Below are 18,953 nucleotides of genomic sequence, written 5' to 3' on the forward strand. Positions count from 1 at the left end.
TGCCTCTTCAAGGAAAAGGCTCATTAAACTGGAAGGTGAGAAGGGCAAACATTCAAATGGCAGGCAGAAGAGAGGCTAGAGGTTAAAAAACAGAGAAATCAGACACATAAAAAAGTAACTTTATAATGTATTAGATGGTAGGAAAGTGGGAGAGCTACCTTGTCTGGCAGAGAGTAATTTGAACCTCTGTTTGTTTGCTTTCTTTTCTGTTTATTTGTGACTTTTGTATGTCTCCTGTTCTTTGAACACTTTGGCCACTACACTGTTATTTGAGGCCCCTAAGAATATAACAATAGCAATATAATATTCTATCAACCTTGTCTTCTCGGAATGATGAGCAATTCTGAACCATCACAATATATGAAACTTTCACCACTACATTCTCCATTACAGTTGCCAAGATATTGTTTTTAATAAAAAGAGATCTTGAACCAGGAACGATTCAAGTACAAGGTGTTACACCAATCAGAATGTAAATGTGGAGCACCTTCTGGTATTCACCCATTACCAAAACATGAGGCCTGTTGTGTCTGACTGGAAACTTTAGCCATTTTATTTAAAAAAGCCATGAAAGAAACCATACATGTGCTCCTTACATTTTGTGGAAAATAAGCTGCCAGATGGACAGCCCTACTCAGAAAAGTGACTTGGCATAACGCTTACATTTTGAAGAGGCAGAGAGTCCTCAAGCAAATAAAAAAATTAAATGTAAAAACATTGTTCTAATTGTTTACAAACTTCAGAGTGCTGTGTTTAAATCACATTGTGTGTGGTGTTTCATTGACCCATTAATATGGGTTGTCCATTGACAAATGAAGATGTGCAATTCTAAATCAAATAAGTTGTTTCATTAGTTTAAGCCTTTTAAACTCAAAGTATATTACTGAGTGTCTTACCAAACCTACAGCATATATCTATTTTTTCAGTAATTAGATGAATCAGGATTGGCAGACTACTTAAAACTGTTGTTATGTTTAAAACAGAAAAAGAACAATTTGTATCATGCATTTGTGAGTATAAGGAGCATCAATAAATTAAGTAAATCAAAATGTCCAAACCACTGGCTTTGCCTAAGTCTCAACCAAATTACATGGAAGCCATGACACTTTTGCTTTGGTTTTCTCTAATTGGATTTAAGGAATTCAGCTAAAGGAGTTCATTGTTCTTTTGAGGTAATGATGCAGAAAAATATATACAGTATGTAGTACTAGTTGGTGAAATGATTAGAGAATACATCTCACAGCTCCATGATACTGGGTTAGAATATGGTCTGGTCATTCTGTATGGAACATCTCTGCTGTTTCACATTCTTCTAACAACTCTAAGATGTGCACTTCTAGTTAATTGGAAACTATTTTGTGTGAGTGAGCGTGTTCATGTGCGTGAATGTGCACTATGATGATTCTGACATCCTGGCCAAAGTTGGTTCCTGCCCTAAGCCTCACACTTCTAAACTAGAACAGTGTTTATAAAACAGAAGAATTGAAAAAGAATTAATGTTAAAATAAAAGAAATGCTTTTAAGAAAAAACGGTTAAGCTGCAGGGAATATCCACAGATCTTGCATATTGCAGGCTATTTTCAGAAGTCTGATCATTATAAATAATTCAGACCACGTCACAAAAATGTTAACAGCATTAGAGGCCAGTATCTGTAGATTAATGGGGTTTCTTTTTTCCGTGATCATTTTATTTTGTTATTTTGAGTTTATTAAACAAAAACAACAATCATAGAAAAATAACAAAAACTTGTAGACATAGTAGGCAACAACAACTTGCTCATCACCCAGGTACCCATCCCCACCCCTCATTCCCAAAATCGTCCATGCAGAAGGAATCTCTATAGGATTAAAAATTGCTTATGCCTGGGCAAACTGCTGAGAACACCCCAACAGACAGAGTGAGAAAAGAGGAGAAAGAAGAATCAGAAAAGGGAAGAATGAATGATTAAGATGTGTGGAATAATGCAGATGCCGGCCAACCAGCTCCTAACCAAATGCACAGCAGTTTGCTATTTCTCTGTATTGGAGCCACATTATCCATTGATCTGTGCTGCCGGAAGTCCAAGTATGATAAGGTTAAAGAAAGAGGTGGTTTTGAGCGAGAGGCTAAGATTAGTTTTGGAGAGATGGTACGTAGACAGTTATAGCCTGTACTGGATAGATGTCAGAGTAAGAGAAGAGAGGTCCAGAAGAAGAAATAAACCAAAACATATGGAGAAAAATGGCAGATATGTCTAAAGGACACAAGTGACATATACGATCAGCAGCCAAATCCACAGTATAAAGTTTATTAGGGGAGAAGTTTAGGTTTTGTACACATTAAAACTGACTATACCGGTGATAGGTGAATATGGAGGATGCAGAGATATTGTTAAGTAGATATTTCTATGAGATGGAGGGGAGAAGAAGAGAGATCATGCTGCCAGTCTGAAAATAAGGGTAGAAGTATAACAGAAGCCTTATGCATATTTGCATATAGGGATGCCATTGGCTTAAATGTTGGAGATACAAAACAGGAAACATTCTATCTATCTATCTATCTATCTATCTATCTATCTATCTATCTCTATCTATCTATCTAAGAGAGTAAGAAGGGAGGGCAGAGTTTAATGATTTTTAATTCAAGGACTGACCTGATTTGGAAAATGAAAAGGAAGAAAGAAGGAGGAACAGAAAACCTGGACCTAAGTAGTCGGAACATTGTAAGTCTGGAGTCATCTTAAATGTTACCAAGTGTCTTGAAACTTCAACAGCCCATGGCTGAAAAGAGATTGACTTGCCAGCAATACAAAGGGCAGGATTCTGGAAGATGGTTTGTGCCAAGATGTTTCTCAACTAATAGACTTAAAGTAGAGGGAATGTGATGTTAATTTCAGGCAAGTGAAGGAAAGAAATAACTGGAGTCTAGGAAAACCATGTTGGATTCAGAAGAAACCAGGACAGTAGATTTGTGGGAGGATTTATTCAGCTCCATATTGGTCGAAGGGTAAATGCCCAATTGTTTAACTCTAGGTCTGGCAGAGACACACCCCAGTGGATAAATATGTACATTATGTAATAGAAATATTTTACTACATGGACTGAGTGTAGGTAAGTGGTTTGCATTTATGATTACACTCAGTGCTGGTTGAATAGGCTTGGATTCCCTGCAAACTCATAATGAATAGAATTGAAAATGGGCAGATTAATACTGAGACATTTTGGTAAAATTCCTTTAAACGTTAGTGTGTTTTGGTATACAACTTCGGTAACATTTTAGTTTAGATATTACAAGAATATATCGGTTACTCTTTCACTATTATCGAGTAGACCTTAACAAACACTTCTTTGGATCTTTATAACACTTACAAAGCATCAGTAAAGTGTTTTTCATCTCTACAGTGTGACCTACTAAGAAAACTAACTTTGTAAGTGAAGCCTAAGGTGATTTAACTGAGACACATTTCTAATGATATTTAGTAGAAGACCTGTGAATCTTTCATATTAACAATGAATTTTACCACCAGGTCAATATATCACACTGCATATATATGAATAACCTCTGCTGATGAAGACCAAAAGAAACCTTTTTGAAGGTCTTGTTACATAAGAGTAAATGAGTAATGGATGCATTTTTGCAGCACCTAAACTATAGTGTTACCACAACTTCTATTTGTCTACAAAGCACTAACCCAATTATAAGTAAAGTGTGGCAGATCATGTGGTACTTCTGTGTATTGTCCTAAAAATGTTTTTGTGAATTCTGAGATGATTACCATGGCATGAGAATAGCCATGTATTATTAAAGTACAAGGAGATCTTTATGATACATTAAAACTAGCATGCACATTTTCCCTCTAAGCTTCAGGAGCTGTATCAGTCTTTTAGTAAGGCTGTGCTTCAGTGTAATTGTAATAGTATAGACATTTAGTTTTGATAATACATCTTATTCTAACCACAGGTAACAGTGGTTAACTATTTCTAGTACTTTATAAAAAGTTGTTATTTTCTTATTTTAACTGTTACATTTGTACCTGGCCATCTATTGTCAAAGTGTACTGTCAATTTTTTAATTTTATTATCCATCCATTATCCAACCCACTATATCCTAACTACAGGGTCATGGGAGTCTGCTGGAGCCAATCCCATCCAACACAGGGCACAAGGCAGGAAACAAACCCTGGGCAGGGCGCCAGCCCACTGTAGTTTAATTTTATTATTTATTTATTAAATAAATTTATTAATGCATGTATTTATGTATGTATTATTTATTTTTACATCTTTTGTCAATTTATGGTCAAAGTGCTTACATTTTGTTCATTATATTTTTCAATATACAGTTATTGTTTCATTAACTGAAAATCCATTGGTTTACATATCCATCCATCTACTCATCCATCCACCCAGCTTCCAATCCTTTTTCTATCCCACCCAATCAGTTCAGGGCTACACAGAGACAGTGACTTTATTAGCAGTGTTGGGTGCAAGTTGGAAACCAATCCCGAACGGGTGCTAGTCGATTACAGGTTAATGTGAAATCTTACTTTACAATCTGTAGATACTGGCCAGAGCAATTAGTACTTTAAATTGATAATGATGCTGAAAACTGTCCAGCTAACATTACTGTATTGTCAGCACTCGCCGTTACATGTGTTCAAATCACTAGTTCAGTCATGCTATACTAAATTTCTTTAAATTCATTGCTAAATGCCTTTTCTCTGATCACTATGAATAGCTTTAAATAAAGACAGACAAGTCATCATAATAAAATCACATCACGACAACACCTTTTTTCAAACATATGGTTATAATTTGGTCGTCTTTGAATGTGAAAATGTCCTTGTCATGCAATTATTTCTACACAGAAAGAGAAGTCAAATAGAGAATAAAAAATAAAGCTTCCAATTGTTAGTGTCCTGCTTTTAAACTGTTGGGATTTGTTACATTTTCATACTTCCATCCATCCATCCATTTTCCAACCCGCTGAAGCCTAACTACAGGGTCACGGGGGTCTGCTGGAGCCAATCCCAGCCAACACAGGGCACAAGGCAGGAACCAATCCTGGGCAGGGTGCCAACCCACCGCAGATTTTCATACTTGCATCTTGGCATTCTATTATTGGGATCTAATTTTTTTTTTTAGCATATATCATAAAAGTTAAATTGTGGCATATGCTTTATTATAAATTGACTGTAAATAAATGAGTAAAATACATACATTTTAGTGAAAATTTAAAAATAAATTAAAATGAATGCCATGGAAATAACTTCATTTAGTTTCATATTTATAGAATTTCTTTGTGTTTGGTGCTATATTTTCATTTAATCAAATTTCAGTTTTCATTTTGTGCATTGCTACTGACAAGATCAAAAGTTGTTTATAAGTTTTTGAAAGACAAAATTTAATCACTCCAATTTTACTCTTTATCTTATGCATTGCCCACTAAAACATTAAAATCAATGTTTCAAACTTTTGAAAAATGCAGCATGAAGAGTATTTAGCATATCAAGGACTAAAACAAAATTAATTACAGTACACCATTTTAATACACACACACTTAAACGCAGATAATTTTGAGTTAGCAATTGACCTAACATGAATGTCTTTGAACTTTGCAATAAATCTGGAAGAGCTAGAGAAGATAGATTGTTATGGACCTTGGGGAACACGCACGCTTCACACAGATTGGTTGGGCTTTAAACTCATGTCACTGAAGACAGCGGTACAAGACAACTGTGTTGCCACAATGCCCTCTATCTGACCTATTTCATTTGTTTTGTTTCTTATTTATCTCAATTGTGCAGCTAATTACCTTAAATGTATTAATTAGCACTTCAGTTGCTGGAATACCTGTAGCAGTAATAAACTGTTTTTAATTATCATGAACCTGTTAAATAATGTAAGATACCGTAAGGCTTCTTAACTAACACGTTTTTGTTCTTATAAATAGAATGACAGGGCCAGCATTTTCAAATAGAAGTACTATTGTTTTAGCAAAAAAGCATACTGAATAATTTCTATGTATATTGTTAATTCACTCTACTCTACTCATCCACTTTCTGATCCCACTTTTTTCAATAACAAGGTCATGGGTAGATGTTGCCTATTCCTATAGTAGTGGGAGCAAGACTGGAAAGCTACATATACCCGCGTTACTCATACTATGCAAATTTAAAGATACATATTAATATAACATGAGGATCTATAGCAGAACATGAACACAACTAGTGGGTTACTCCAATGCCTGATAAAACACATCTAAAAGTCCCAGGTCCTGGTCTATGTGAACTCTTTGCTTTAGACAACAGGATCTCACTTAAGGCAAGTGGGACCACACATCTGCTACTTGATGGACAAAGGAATTGTGCTGGTTTTCAAATTATTCTTTCTGGCTTCTCCCTCACAATGTTCTTAAAGAATTCACTTCTGGGGCACTCAGCATACATAAGGCATACAACACCCTGGTCATCCGTGATCGTCTAAACAGTGTGCAGAAGTGCAATATGACAGCCAGCACAGATGTATTTGTGTTTCTCTTGCTCTTTAAAGCCAATTGTTCTACTGCCACATTTTGGCCAGCCCTTTAAATGTTATTGCCCTTCCACCTTATCTTCTCTCCATGCCTAAAGCTGACGTCTCAATACATGATTTCTAGTCAATGGATATGTCAGACTTGCTAACTGCAATTGCTAATCTTGTCACTGAACCATGTTAACTTGCATGACTGAAAATTGCTGGGCATGTCACATTTAACGACTGCATGCATACCTTTCTGTGGCCGCCAAAAATGTAGTGCCTGATGAAGCCAGTGCTGTATGAAGGGTTAACAGGTACCGGAAATTCAACTAAAACTGCAGGCCTTTTTTTTTTCTTTTCTTTTTCCCATTCTGTCAAGGTATATAAAACACGAGACAGCAGGCAGATGAGCTTCTCTTTCGTTTTTGAGTTTGTAAACACCCATGTTTCTTGTTACTCATATCCTCAATATACGCATTTTACTTTCGGGTGAGTGTTCATTAGTTGTCAGCTTATACACACATCAGCTCAACTCTGAGACTTAAGACAAAATGAAACCTGTTTGAATTGTCCGAGCGAGTCGTGAACGAAGTGAAGTGTCTCGTTAGGCATGTGACATTACACAACTTTTTGTGGGAGCATGCTGACAACTGCCCCTGACTCGCTAAGATTATGTAAATGAAAGCTATGACTGAAAATCCCTGGAAAAGTTGTCAAATGTTATATGGCCTTAAGGAAAATGTCAGGCATCTCTGTCGACTCTCTGCCATCCTGGGGGAATACTGAACGTTACCATTCAGAGTACAGTTTTCTCTCTTCCTCTCATTTTTGTCATTTTCCTTCCCTGATGCCCCTTTCTTTTGCCTCTTTATTGGTACCCAGAATATCTAAGAGCTTATAGCACTCCAACAATAGCCTTCTTTGTAGATTAAGATATCATCATATGTCATTTCCTCTCCCTTATATAGCCCTCTGAGATGTTTTTTCTTTTTCAGTTTTTAGTCCTTGGCAGACAGTTTCACACACGACACTAATCCCAACATATAAAATACCTTTGAACAGATGTTAAGTATAGAAAGGTGCTATATAAAAGAAAAAATACATTCCATGTAAAAAGTAAAAGATATTGTGGTTAAAAGACACACAAATGCCCATATAAGACAACAGTTTAAAGTTGTGGTATGATATCAAATGTAAAAAAATGAAAACATTGCCTAATTTGATATGTGCAAACCTACTTAAACCACTTTCAAGCATGAACATGTCATTTCAAGATTTATTTCAATTTAAAATGATTATTTAAGTTATGAAAAGTAAATGACATACATGACCCATATTAATAAATAAAGTAGCAGATGTTGAATCTTTAAATCTGTAGCACATTACTGCACCTTTCAGCATAACATGCATATTAAACAAATATCCTACCTCCCAGTAAAAGTTTACTTGTGTAAATTCATGCTTTAGGCAAATTGCTACTTGCTTTTTAATTCTCAGTTTCTGATATTAAATTTAAGTGAGGAAGGAATTACCTGTTTTAGGATCTACTGAAAAATAAGGCTGTCCTTGCAAAATACTGTAGACAACCCGGGCACTGTTGCCATATGTTGGATCATCTGCATCTGTGGCTGTTACCTGCATCACATAGGTACCTTGGGGAAAAAAATAAAGAACATACATTTCATAAACAAAGAATTCAGTACTAGTTACTGCACATAATTATTGTATGCCTTAGGTAATGAGTGATATTAATTTAATGATGCGAATGTCACTTGTATTACTCTAGGGTTTATTCCATCATAAAACACAGTTTACTATAAACTTCAGTAAAAAGTAGTGTTATAATACAGTATATTGTTTATGTTATGTGAAAATGTTATGATATGATATGGAAATGTGGGAAAGAGTGCAAAATTGTGTAGAAAAGCACCATCTGATTAATGCTGTAGCAGTGCAAGCGATGAATCTGTTTAACGACAATGCAATGTCACATTTCTGCAAAATCCTCAAAAGGAGGCAAAAGCAACTGTCATTGGATAGGTTCCTTATTAAAGTCACAAAAAAAAAAGAAAAAGAATTCCAGTGAGCCAACAGATAGCAGTGATTCTGTTAGTTATAGTGAAAGTCGTCCTACACAATAACTCTCTTCCTCTCCTCTCTCTCATCTCCCTCACACAAGCCGTGATTTTTTTCAAAGGTAAAGTGCAGGTTAATTTGTTTTATGTATTTTTACTTTATATTTTGTATTAATCATTTTTATACAAATATTTTTGGGTTGTGGAACGAATCATCCAAGTTTTCATCATTTCCTATGGGGAAATTCGCTTTAATATACGAGTGCTTTGGATTATAAGCACATTTCCGGAATGAATTATGCTTGCAAACCAAGGCACGCCTGTACTTTAAAATGTTCCAGATTATGCAAAAATGTCCATCACGTGAGAGGAAAACCATAAAGCCTCTGGCTTGAGACAGCAAGTCCAATGCAGAATCTGTATAAATGAAGAGATTTATTTCAATAAACAAAAGGAGCACGCAAATGGTCAAAAAGGCAAAATAAGGTAAAAAGAGAATGCCGAAAAAGATAACCCAAATCAAACTAGTAAAGTCTAACTGAATAAATTATAAGAAGCCAAATAATACTGCACTTGACAACACTCAATGACACTCTCTGAGATTAAATCTCCTTTACCAGTAGACAAAGGCAGAGGCAGATCCCTCAGACGTTACGTCATGGGATTCCATTTTTAGCTTTAGCATTTCTGCCTTTTGTTGTGCCAACCACAGAATGCAAGGAACATATCCAAAAGACAAACACGCTTAACACAAAACTGCTCTGCTAAATAATATTTACGTAAGTAAAAATACATGACAAATAATAACTCAAAAATATTAAAGACAACAATAAAATGAAAATACACATAAGTCAGGTTACCAAACCTAGCTGTTATATAACATATCTCACTTTAAACCTGAGGCAATACCATCTTTATCTGACAAAGTGGTAACTCCAATCAGAGAGCAGTAACCATTGTGCCACATAATTTACAAATCATAGAACAAGTACCTCTGTGGTAGAGGGCCCATGCTTTCTGTATAAGACACATTTACATCATATAGTCATGCGGCAATTAAGGATCCATTTGGCTGTGTATTGGTCACAAAGTGTGACTTAATGGGCCTAATGCGCATCACCGGTACACGTACTTTAACTGCTGGTCAGAATAAACTGATATTCAAGTCTTGGTTGCTTTTTTCAGGTTGCCACGGAGCACTTTTGAACTGCCGCTCACCTTTTCATGTTGCTCAATCCCCCTCCCGTGCAGCAGTTTGAAAGTGCCATGCAGCTGTGCTCTCGAAACGCCACAGGGGATAAATTTCAGTGCTTTGTGGATACTTCATGGGGGATCCATTTTGTTGTTCACATGCTGGTGCTTTGCAGTGTTCATGACATCATGTTGGTGCTTTGTGGCAATCAATTGGTACTTCATGAGGGAAAGCTCATATAGTATAGTGGGATGGAAACAAAATGGTCAGAAGGGAAAGTAAGAACTCATTTATTATTTAGACCTGTTTATCAGTAAACAAAAAAATCAGAGGGAACATTTGCTGTAAGTACGAATGGCCTTAACACAGATGGCCGCAAAACAGCATATGACTGTATTTAGTATACAGCTCTAGTACTAGGGTGTTGTACCGTGTTAGCCATTGTGAATGTAATGAGAAGTCAAGAAAAATGACACCTTTTTAGGGGCCTGAGTTGCCTCGAAAGCTTGCATATTGTAATCTTTTTAGCTAGTATACAGCTGTATAAAATATTAGCAAAGTCGTATCTGTGTGAAGTTTTCATCACATATTACTAAATGGACAAGATAGTGGTAGCTAAAATACAGTAAAGACTAATTTTCTGATTACAGAGTATGAGATACTGTATGATGAAAAATTGAAATAGCTAAACATTTTCAATATAAGCAAATGGAGACTAAGAGATGACTAGAAAAAAATGAGTGTGGGCGCATGTGAAGGACAGATCATCTCTCTAGGGCTTGTTCTTGCCATGCAACAAATGTTACAGAAATAAAAAGAAGAACCTGCCTGATAAATTAAAAAAAAATTCAGTGCACAACAAAATTTTATTGTTAATCTAAATACAATGTACAACATGCAACCTAACAAGCTCAGCATATACATGTTTCTTTTTAAATAGTCATTTTGATTCACAGAAATTTACAAGGTTATCTGTGATGGAGTTACTCGATTCTGCACAGTTTCATTATATATTAATCTTAAAATATTCAGGAATATCCATTGTTCCTTTTCTCAATTTTATGAAAAAATTATGACTCAGAAAACTGCACAGCTGCTCATCATCAGTTGTGTTGACCTTGCCAGAAACAATGTGTAGGAAGAACTATGCATGCCTTAACTTCATCAAAAATCAATCTGTCCTCATGAAAAGCGGATGAAAAGAGCCATAGAGAAACACTGGATTTCTGCATTGCCTGCAGTGCAAGAAAAGTATTCAGATGGCTTCTTTTAAGTTGACAATTCAACACTTGGCACGTCCATAATGATGCAATTCCTTTTCTAAGTCTTTGGTGCCCGGGTATACATTTATTCAAGATAATCTTATTACATTGAACTGATTTTAAACACATGCAAGGTAAAATGATGAAACCGTTTTTCATTCATCTTTTGTTCTTCAGTAAGAAAAGTTAATATGGATGACAGCTTTAACCAGGATTAATCATCCTTGAAACATTTAGAAATTATAATTCTTAAAAATAACACTTTTCTAAAAATATGAAAGTGTGATTTAAATAAAAAGAAGGGGCTGAATCATTTTCAGTTAAAAAAAAATGTATATACATGATGGTGAAATGATTAATGCTGCTGACTAGCGGTTCAACTCCCAGACCAATTTCTGTCTGCACAGAGTTAGTACACTTCCTCATGCTCACACAGGCTTTCTGATTGGCCACTCTAAATTGGTCCTTTGTGATTGGGTATGTCCTGCAATGAAGTGCCATCCCACTTGGGGTTAGGAACTCCTTTGCAACCAAAGCTTTCCAGTTTGGCTCTGGCTCTTTCTGACCTCATTAAGCTAAAAATGGGCTCAAGAAATGGATGAAAGTATAAAAATATATGCAATGGTATGTGTTGCCTCTGCTACTTTTTTAAGGGGTACCTTGAATGTGTCTATTCAGTTATAAATCAAAACAAAAAAAAAAGTCTCCAAAGGACAATTTGTAGCTATTTGTGGGTTAAAATCTAAATCAATTCTAATAGAATGCAGCAATATGTCACACAAAAGCTGCCAAATGCTTGCTCTATTTATTTATAAATCAGTTCTCTTGACAGCAGGGAATAAATTAATTATATCTTTGGCAAATGTCAGTTTTTGAACATGCTGTGGAAACAGGGAGACAAATTTATGTACAAGTGAGCATAATGTACATCCTAAGTGCATAATATAAAATGTGTCGTGATAAAAATATTATACCGCCAGAGCAAATATCATGCACTTACTGCCACAAAATTGTATGATGGTCTGTGTCTTGTTCAAAGTTGGTACTTGCTGCCCAGAATGTATTTGGCATTTCTGCTTTGTTTTTGTCAGTTTATCTTAACACTGTTCTTATATTAACGTGCCAAATGGTACAAAAAAGTGCAAACCTTAAAGGGATAGATTGCCAGACAATGACAAAATATTGCTTTCTGTCATGCTGAAAACTTACTGCCTATTTACAGTATGCTCAATTTATAGCTGAAATTCAGGTTTGAGGTATTTTAAAAAGTGGGGTCAGATTACATTCAAGCTGTTTTAAAACAAATTGATTAAATGAATCTGGTGTTGTTAGTGAGAGAAGACTTGAGACAAGTTGACTCTCCAAACTGCAGATTTGCTGTCTTTTCTCATATTGAATGTATAGATTTAGTTCCTGGTATGTAAGCCATAACCAATTTCATGTCTGCCTATCTGGAAGCAATATAACCACGCTTAAAAATGAAATTTGCCTTTAATGGATTCTATTGTAATTTGGAAGAAACTGGGAAAAATGTGTCAATTCACAAACTTTCAACAGGCATCAACATACAAAAAAGTTAGTTGCCCCATTTCAACTACTGGTTCTAAAAACTTGAGAAGATAAATCTGAACTGTAATGTGAACACCACTACGCCTGCAGTACACATCAGAAACAGAAAGCTACTCGAAGACTCGATTGACTTTGACAATTCAAGTGAGCCATTAGCAGATTTTGCACTGAAAAATTCATTCATGCTTTGACATTTTCTGCTAATAAACTGTAAAAACAAAAAAGTTATTTTTCCTTTGGGATTTTTTTTTTTTTACTTATTGCATGGTATTTGCTACAATTAGCAAACAATAATAATACTAATTTACACATTGTATAGGGTTGCTACGTTGGAAATGTAGGTAACAGAGGGCCCCACAGACAGGGGCTTTATAAGTTCCTGAGTGTGAGAAGAAAAGTTATGGCAATAATTCATGTGGCCATACTGATTGGGAAATGATAGTGGTAGTAGTATGATCATACGTACAGAGAACAGTAAAATTATTACATAATTGGCCAACCAAAACCCATGTTACCCCACTCTGGTACCATGATCAGCAGAAATTAATTAAAATACATTGTTTATTTTATTTAATAGAAAACCCAGATTCTCTTACCTAATGTACTGCTTACCCCTATATCTAAATCAGTTATGGACTAGAACTTTATACAGCTTTTGTCCAACTACTTGCAGGAGGGCAAGAACACACCCTTTTTCATATTCTTCAATAGGAATACTGTTGGAGTAGCAGGATGTGTGTCTATGGGAAGCATCACAGAAATATTTATACAGGGGATCCTGTGTGCTAGGTCTTTTCCTCTGGTATTAATCATTATGGACAGATATGTGAGAGTTGACTAGCATTTTATGGATGAGTTGGGGCTCAGGACGGTAAGAACTCTTGGGGCCACTAGTAAAGGTTCTAGGATGATAGCTTTAAGGCTACCAGGACACAATACTGACACTGGAAGTAGTTAAGAGGTTTTCACTTGAAGAGACACCCCTTTAAGTCATCATAATTGAAAATACTAAATTAAACTTGTTTACTGAGAATTCAAAATAAACTAATGCCAAAACCAGAACACTAACCTGAATTGAAGTCAAAAAGGAATCCTTAATATTCACAGCCAGAAGCATACTAAATAACTTCCTAGCTCTCTTTTAAATATCACAAACTCCTTTGTGAATATACACCTGTTGCCAGTTTATACACAGTATATTATATAATAAAAATAGCAGCACCCGTAGTACAAGGGTCAGTGCTAGGCCACTGCTGTTTTTAATATACATAAATTATTTGTATAGGAATATAAATAACAAACTAGTTATGTTTCCACATGACACCAAAATAGGCGGATTGGCAGATAATCTATAATCTGTCATTGCAATGGGACTTGGACGTCAGACAGGCTTGGGCAGATTCTTGTCAGATGAAATTTAATGAAAGTAAAAAAAATTACATGCAGGAAGTAAAAAAATTGTTTTGAATACAAATTGGGAGTTTCTGAAAATGAAAAGTACTCCTTATGGGAAGTATTTAGGAGTTGTAGTGGACTCAATACTAGAAACTGCCAGACAGTATTCAGAAACCATTAAGGAAGTTAACAGAATGTTAGGTTATATAGCATGATGTGTAGAGTACAAGTCCAAGGAGGTTATGCTCAAGCTGTATAATATACTGGTGAGGCCTTTTCTGGAGTACTGTGTGCAGTTTTAGTCTCCAGGTTACAAAAGGAGCATAGCAGTGCTGGAAAAAGTCCCAGAAGAGTAAATTGGCTAATTCCAGGACTGTAGATGGTGAGTTATGAGGAAAGACTAAAAGAGCTGGGCTTTTTCAGTTTAATCAAAAGAGGATTAAGAGGAGACATAATTGAAGTGTTTAAAATTATGAAAGGAATTAGTACAGTGAATTGAGACTGCTACTTTAAAATTAGTTCATCAAGAACATGGGGGCAAAGTTGGAAACTTGTTAAGAGTAAATTTCGCACAAACATTAGGAAGTTTTTCTTTACACAGAAAACCATAGATACATGAAATAAGTCACTAAGTGGTAGACAGTAGGACTTTAGGGACTCAAAACTAAACTTGATGTTATTTTGGATGAATTACTGTAAATGGATAGGACTGGTGAGCTTAGTTGGGCTGAATGGTCTGCTCTAATCTAGATTGTTCTAATGTTGTAATTTCTTTGTTAATCTTCAGTTTTGCTTTGATTTCTGCCTCCTTTTATAAAGACCCTGGTTTTTTGGTTTTGTCCTTTTGCTTCTTGTATTCTTAATCTCTTTTTTCACTTTTCGCCTGTTCTCATCTAGATTGTTCTAATGTTCTACAAACCACTGTGTGGTGATGTCACACAATATGACTTCTGGGACTCTGTCCCCAGCAAACTCACAATGTAACGAATACACCACTTAGTGGCATGTCTGTTGCAAAAACCAAAAAGCATATTGGCAGAACAAGAAAATAATAATTTAAACCTCCTAAGCAATAAAAAGGTTATAAATATGCCACATCTCCAGAGACTAATTAAAATTGGAGTCACAAGTTAAGCTGAGAGGAGAGGACAGAGGATTACAATAAAAAGTATGGGAAATGTTAGTCATGGGTACCAGCTGAATGAGCCCACTATCTTCACCAACAATGTTCTGTAGATTAATTATAATGCTGTACAGTTATAGTTGTTAAGTTTGAGAATGAAGACTGTTATTTGCCACAGACCTTATTTTCTAAAGATTTTGACTAGTAACTACATGCAATATGTTACCACTCTTTAGCACCTTGACAAACAAGAATGAATTTAAGTGTGCCCCAGAATTAAATGTTGCATTCTAAGCAGCATCTTAAGGAAAATTATTGGGACTCCACCATTTACTAACAAGTGACATTAACCAGGAATACATTCTGTGGCTATCTGGTGCAGACAGAAAATGCTTTTTTGAGGTCTTGGTAAGACAAATACTGACTTTGAAGGTAAATCAAGGAATGATCAATGATTTGCCTGTAGTATGGTTTAAATGGCAATTCCCTGCCAGAGTATGCTGAATCTGTATTTTGGAAAGAGATTAGTGACGAAGGGTCCATGGTGAAAAGGTAAAAGAATCAGACACTTTTAGAGAGGCAAGTTGGGCAAACTTGCCTGTTAGTCAATTAAGGAATTAAGGAGCCAGAAAGGAAGAAACGCTCTTTTCAAGGTTTATTTTATGTCACCTTATTTCTTCATGGTTTGATAAAGCTTTTTTCTGGACCGTCTTTTTCCATTATAGGGTCACAAAGAGGTGGATTGTAGCCTAGCCACAATGATTTATGCAGCAGAAAACAAGCATGGATACAATATTAATTCATCAAAATGCACATGATCACACTTATTTCAGGCCAAATAGGAATCATTTAATAAAATACTCTGTAGGAGGAAAAGAAGGAAAAAAATCACATTGCACAAATGAAAATGCAAACTCCACACAAACTCCTCAGTAATTTGGCCAGAAGTTGAACTTAGGTTCCTGAAGTTCTAAGGTCTCAGAGCTAAACAGCACATCACTTTAATACAGTTCCCTCTCATTGATTAAACAGATACTTTTAATGTTATTTTTTAGCATTTTGTATCCATATCTAATATATAAAGTTAAATGTGTGTTGTCCAGTACCCAAATACTGTTCAACCTATCTTAGACAAATTTTGCACAGATTCCTTATTTCTACAGGAGAAGATCATGGGCAATGTCAGGAGGTGCAACATCGATCCTGGAGGGTCATAGTGGCTGCAGATTTTCATTCCAACCCAATTGCTTAATTAGAAAGCAATCCTTTGCCAATAACAGGTCTTATTTAATTTCATTTAACTTCTTAGTGTTTTAACTCTGCAATGTGATGCCATTCTTATATCGTAGATTGCTTTTCCTTTTCAGGTGGTTCGTCGTGTGGTGGGTGTGGTGACGCACTATCCGTACCTGCTTCTAACCTCTCTCTCTCTAAAGATATCATCCAAATGATCTGAAGCCTTAAAAGAATGAGTAATTTTCAGTCCTTCACTTTTTTGTCTTCAGTTTCCTTCTAAGTATTTCATTAAACCAAAAAGTGCACAATGAACACACACAGGTGTATATGGAAACAAGATTCATGGAGAACTGCTTGTTTGCTTGTCATTTGCATCTTATTGCTATTAATGAACAACTAAAAATGGTGGATGTAGCTGTTTAAGACTGAAATAAGCAATTATAGGTTTGAAATATTAACAAAAGAGACAACTAAAATGAAAGGGAAGAAAAATGCCACTTGGGTAATATGTGCTTTATCAGTAATAAATAATAAAAAAACAATTGGTTGAAAGAAAAACATGTAGCCACACTGGCCATCCAAGACCAATGTTGTTCCCCACATTGTATTAATGATTGCTCACTCCATGGACTAAGACATTTGTACATATCTACTGTATGTGTTGTGAAGGATTGCCGGCTTTCTACTCTGGCCCTCACCCCCAGGCCGCCAGGAGGAGCTCTCCCGACAGCATGAATGTGCCCCGAATTCCAGCAGGGCATCATGGACTCTGTAGTTTATATGCACAGCCCTGCTGGATACCATGGGGGCCTCCAGGAGTCGCTGTAGGGAGGTTGTCGGACTCTTATGTGCCCTATAACCCGGAGGTGCGTCAAGATCACATGACAGGAAGAAACGACGTGCCTCCGGGGTGAAGAAGAGTTTTTTATATGACCCGGAAGTGTTCCTAGTCACGTGGACAGAGAGGACGAAACACTTCCGGATCAGGACTATAAAAGGACTATGGGAAATCCCAGATGTTGAGCTGAGCTGGGTGGAAGGGTGGCAACGCGTCTGGGAGTGTGGAGGATTGATTATTGTGTATTGTTGATTATTGAGTATTGTGGAGAGGAGGGTGCTTTGTGCACAATTATTATTATTAATAAATCATTATTTGGACTTTTACCTGGTGTCTGACGTCTAGTCTGAGGGTTCAAGGGGTCACGGAGGCCCCTATCTGTCACAGTGTATATAAAGAACAATTCTGCATTTTTATCTGGTCTTGTGAATTACTTCTTGGAGAATAGAGGAAAGTTTTTTGCCACTACAACCACTGGGCTAAATTTTTTTCCCTCTATGACTGCACCTGCACTTTATTATGAAAGACCCCTGGGAGACATTTTTGGGATTTGGCATAGGTATGGATCTTGGTTTAAGTCAGTGAAAATTTGGGTTGGGGTAAACCTTTTCCCTCTGGGGTATTTATTTAGTCACCACAACTACACTTTATTCCAGCATGAGCAGCACATGGCACCACTTTTACTACTTTAGTAGATATGTTTGCTTCTATGTAATTTCATGATGCATACTGGATGGTTCTATTTCTGCTTTATACCTGTGTGTCTGTACAAGATCCCTGACACTGTATTATGAGAAAAAAAATATATCTAAGCTTTCAATTAAAAAAAAGTAGGAGCACTACCAAAAATAACTTTTATTTGATTAGAAATAGCTGAACTTTTTTCTTTCTGGTAAACTTTAGTAAAACATAACATTTTAAGTAGTGCAAGAATGTAAGGTGGAGTTAACAATTTTTTAATTCAGAGTCTGTGTTGAACCTGATCTAATTTATGCTGCTTTGGAGTCTTTTTTTTGCCAAATGTATTTCAAACAGTTATTATTTAGTAAAAAAGAAATCTAATTTTATAATATTTATATTGTAGCTTACAGAACTGGAAGAATATCATGACTCTTTTACTAAAACTCTATTGCATTCTCATTGGATTTCTCTTTTTTCTCACTCATCTATAATTCACTGGTAAATTCCCCTGCCATTGTTTTTTATAAGTAAATGTCTACTGAAACAACAGAATCAACCTTAATTTCAATGTACAGTAAACACGTCGTCATGTGTATTCCTTTAGTGACTTAATCCAAGAACTGTAGTTTATGTTTTTGATTGGGGCAGTTTTCTTCATCCTTAACACTCACAATGACTTGAGACACAATTTTATGAGGCATATGAGGCAATTTCAAAAAGCACCATGACCAGTCCACTCACTTTCAAGAAAGAGTTTATGTGACTTGTTTCAATATACATAGTTGTTTATACCTTACTAACTGTGTAAGCCCGTGCTGTAAAAAGGCCAGGGTCCTAGAAACTATTGAAATCGTCAGAGAAAAAAATTGAAGTGTAGAGATAATTGGTAATTGAAAGGACCTACCCTGGGCATCTCTCTCCTAGGAGGATTCATTTTGCTGAAGTGCTTGCATCGCTTGTGCATTAGCTGTGAGAGAAAAAATAAAAGGAATACCATTTTGCCGATGTTATCAGCTAAGCGACTTTGTCTTTCTTCGGAGGTTTCGTTTTGCAGACGTGCTTACCTCTCTTGTGTATTAGCAGCGGG

General features: G+C 36.0%; 1 protein-coding gene across 2 annotated transcripts in view; it reads right to left on the reverse strand.

Moving 5' to 3' along the window:
- Window positions 1-18,953, reverse strand: part of LOC114653469 (cadherin-12-like) — a 348,240-nt gene that overhangs the window by 142,361 nt on the left and 186,926 nt on the right. For both annotated transcript variants that reach the window (XM_051929400.1, XM_028803816.2), the window contains exon 3: window positions 8,028-8,147. In XM_051929400.1, the coding sequence (XP_051785360.1) occupies window positions 8,028-8,147 (120 nt within the window). The remainder of the gene's footprint in view (window positions 1-8,027; window positions 8,148-18,953) is intronic.

The sequence above is a fragment of the Erpetoichthys calabaricus genome, chromosome 6 (genome assembly GCF_900747795.2).
Source record: "Erpetoichthys calabaricus chromosome 6, fErpCal1.3, whole genome shotgun sequence".
In the NCBI taxonomy this organism is placed as follows: domain Eukaryota; kingdom Metazoa; phylum Chordata; class Cladistia; order Polypteriformes; family Polypteridae; genus Erpetoichthys; species Erpetoichthys calabaricus.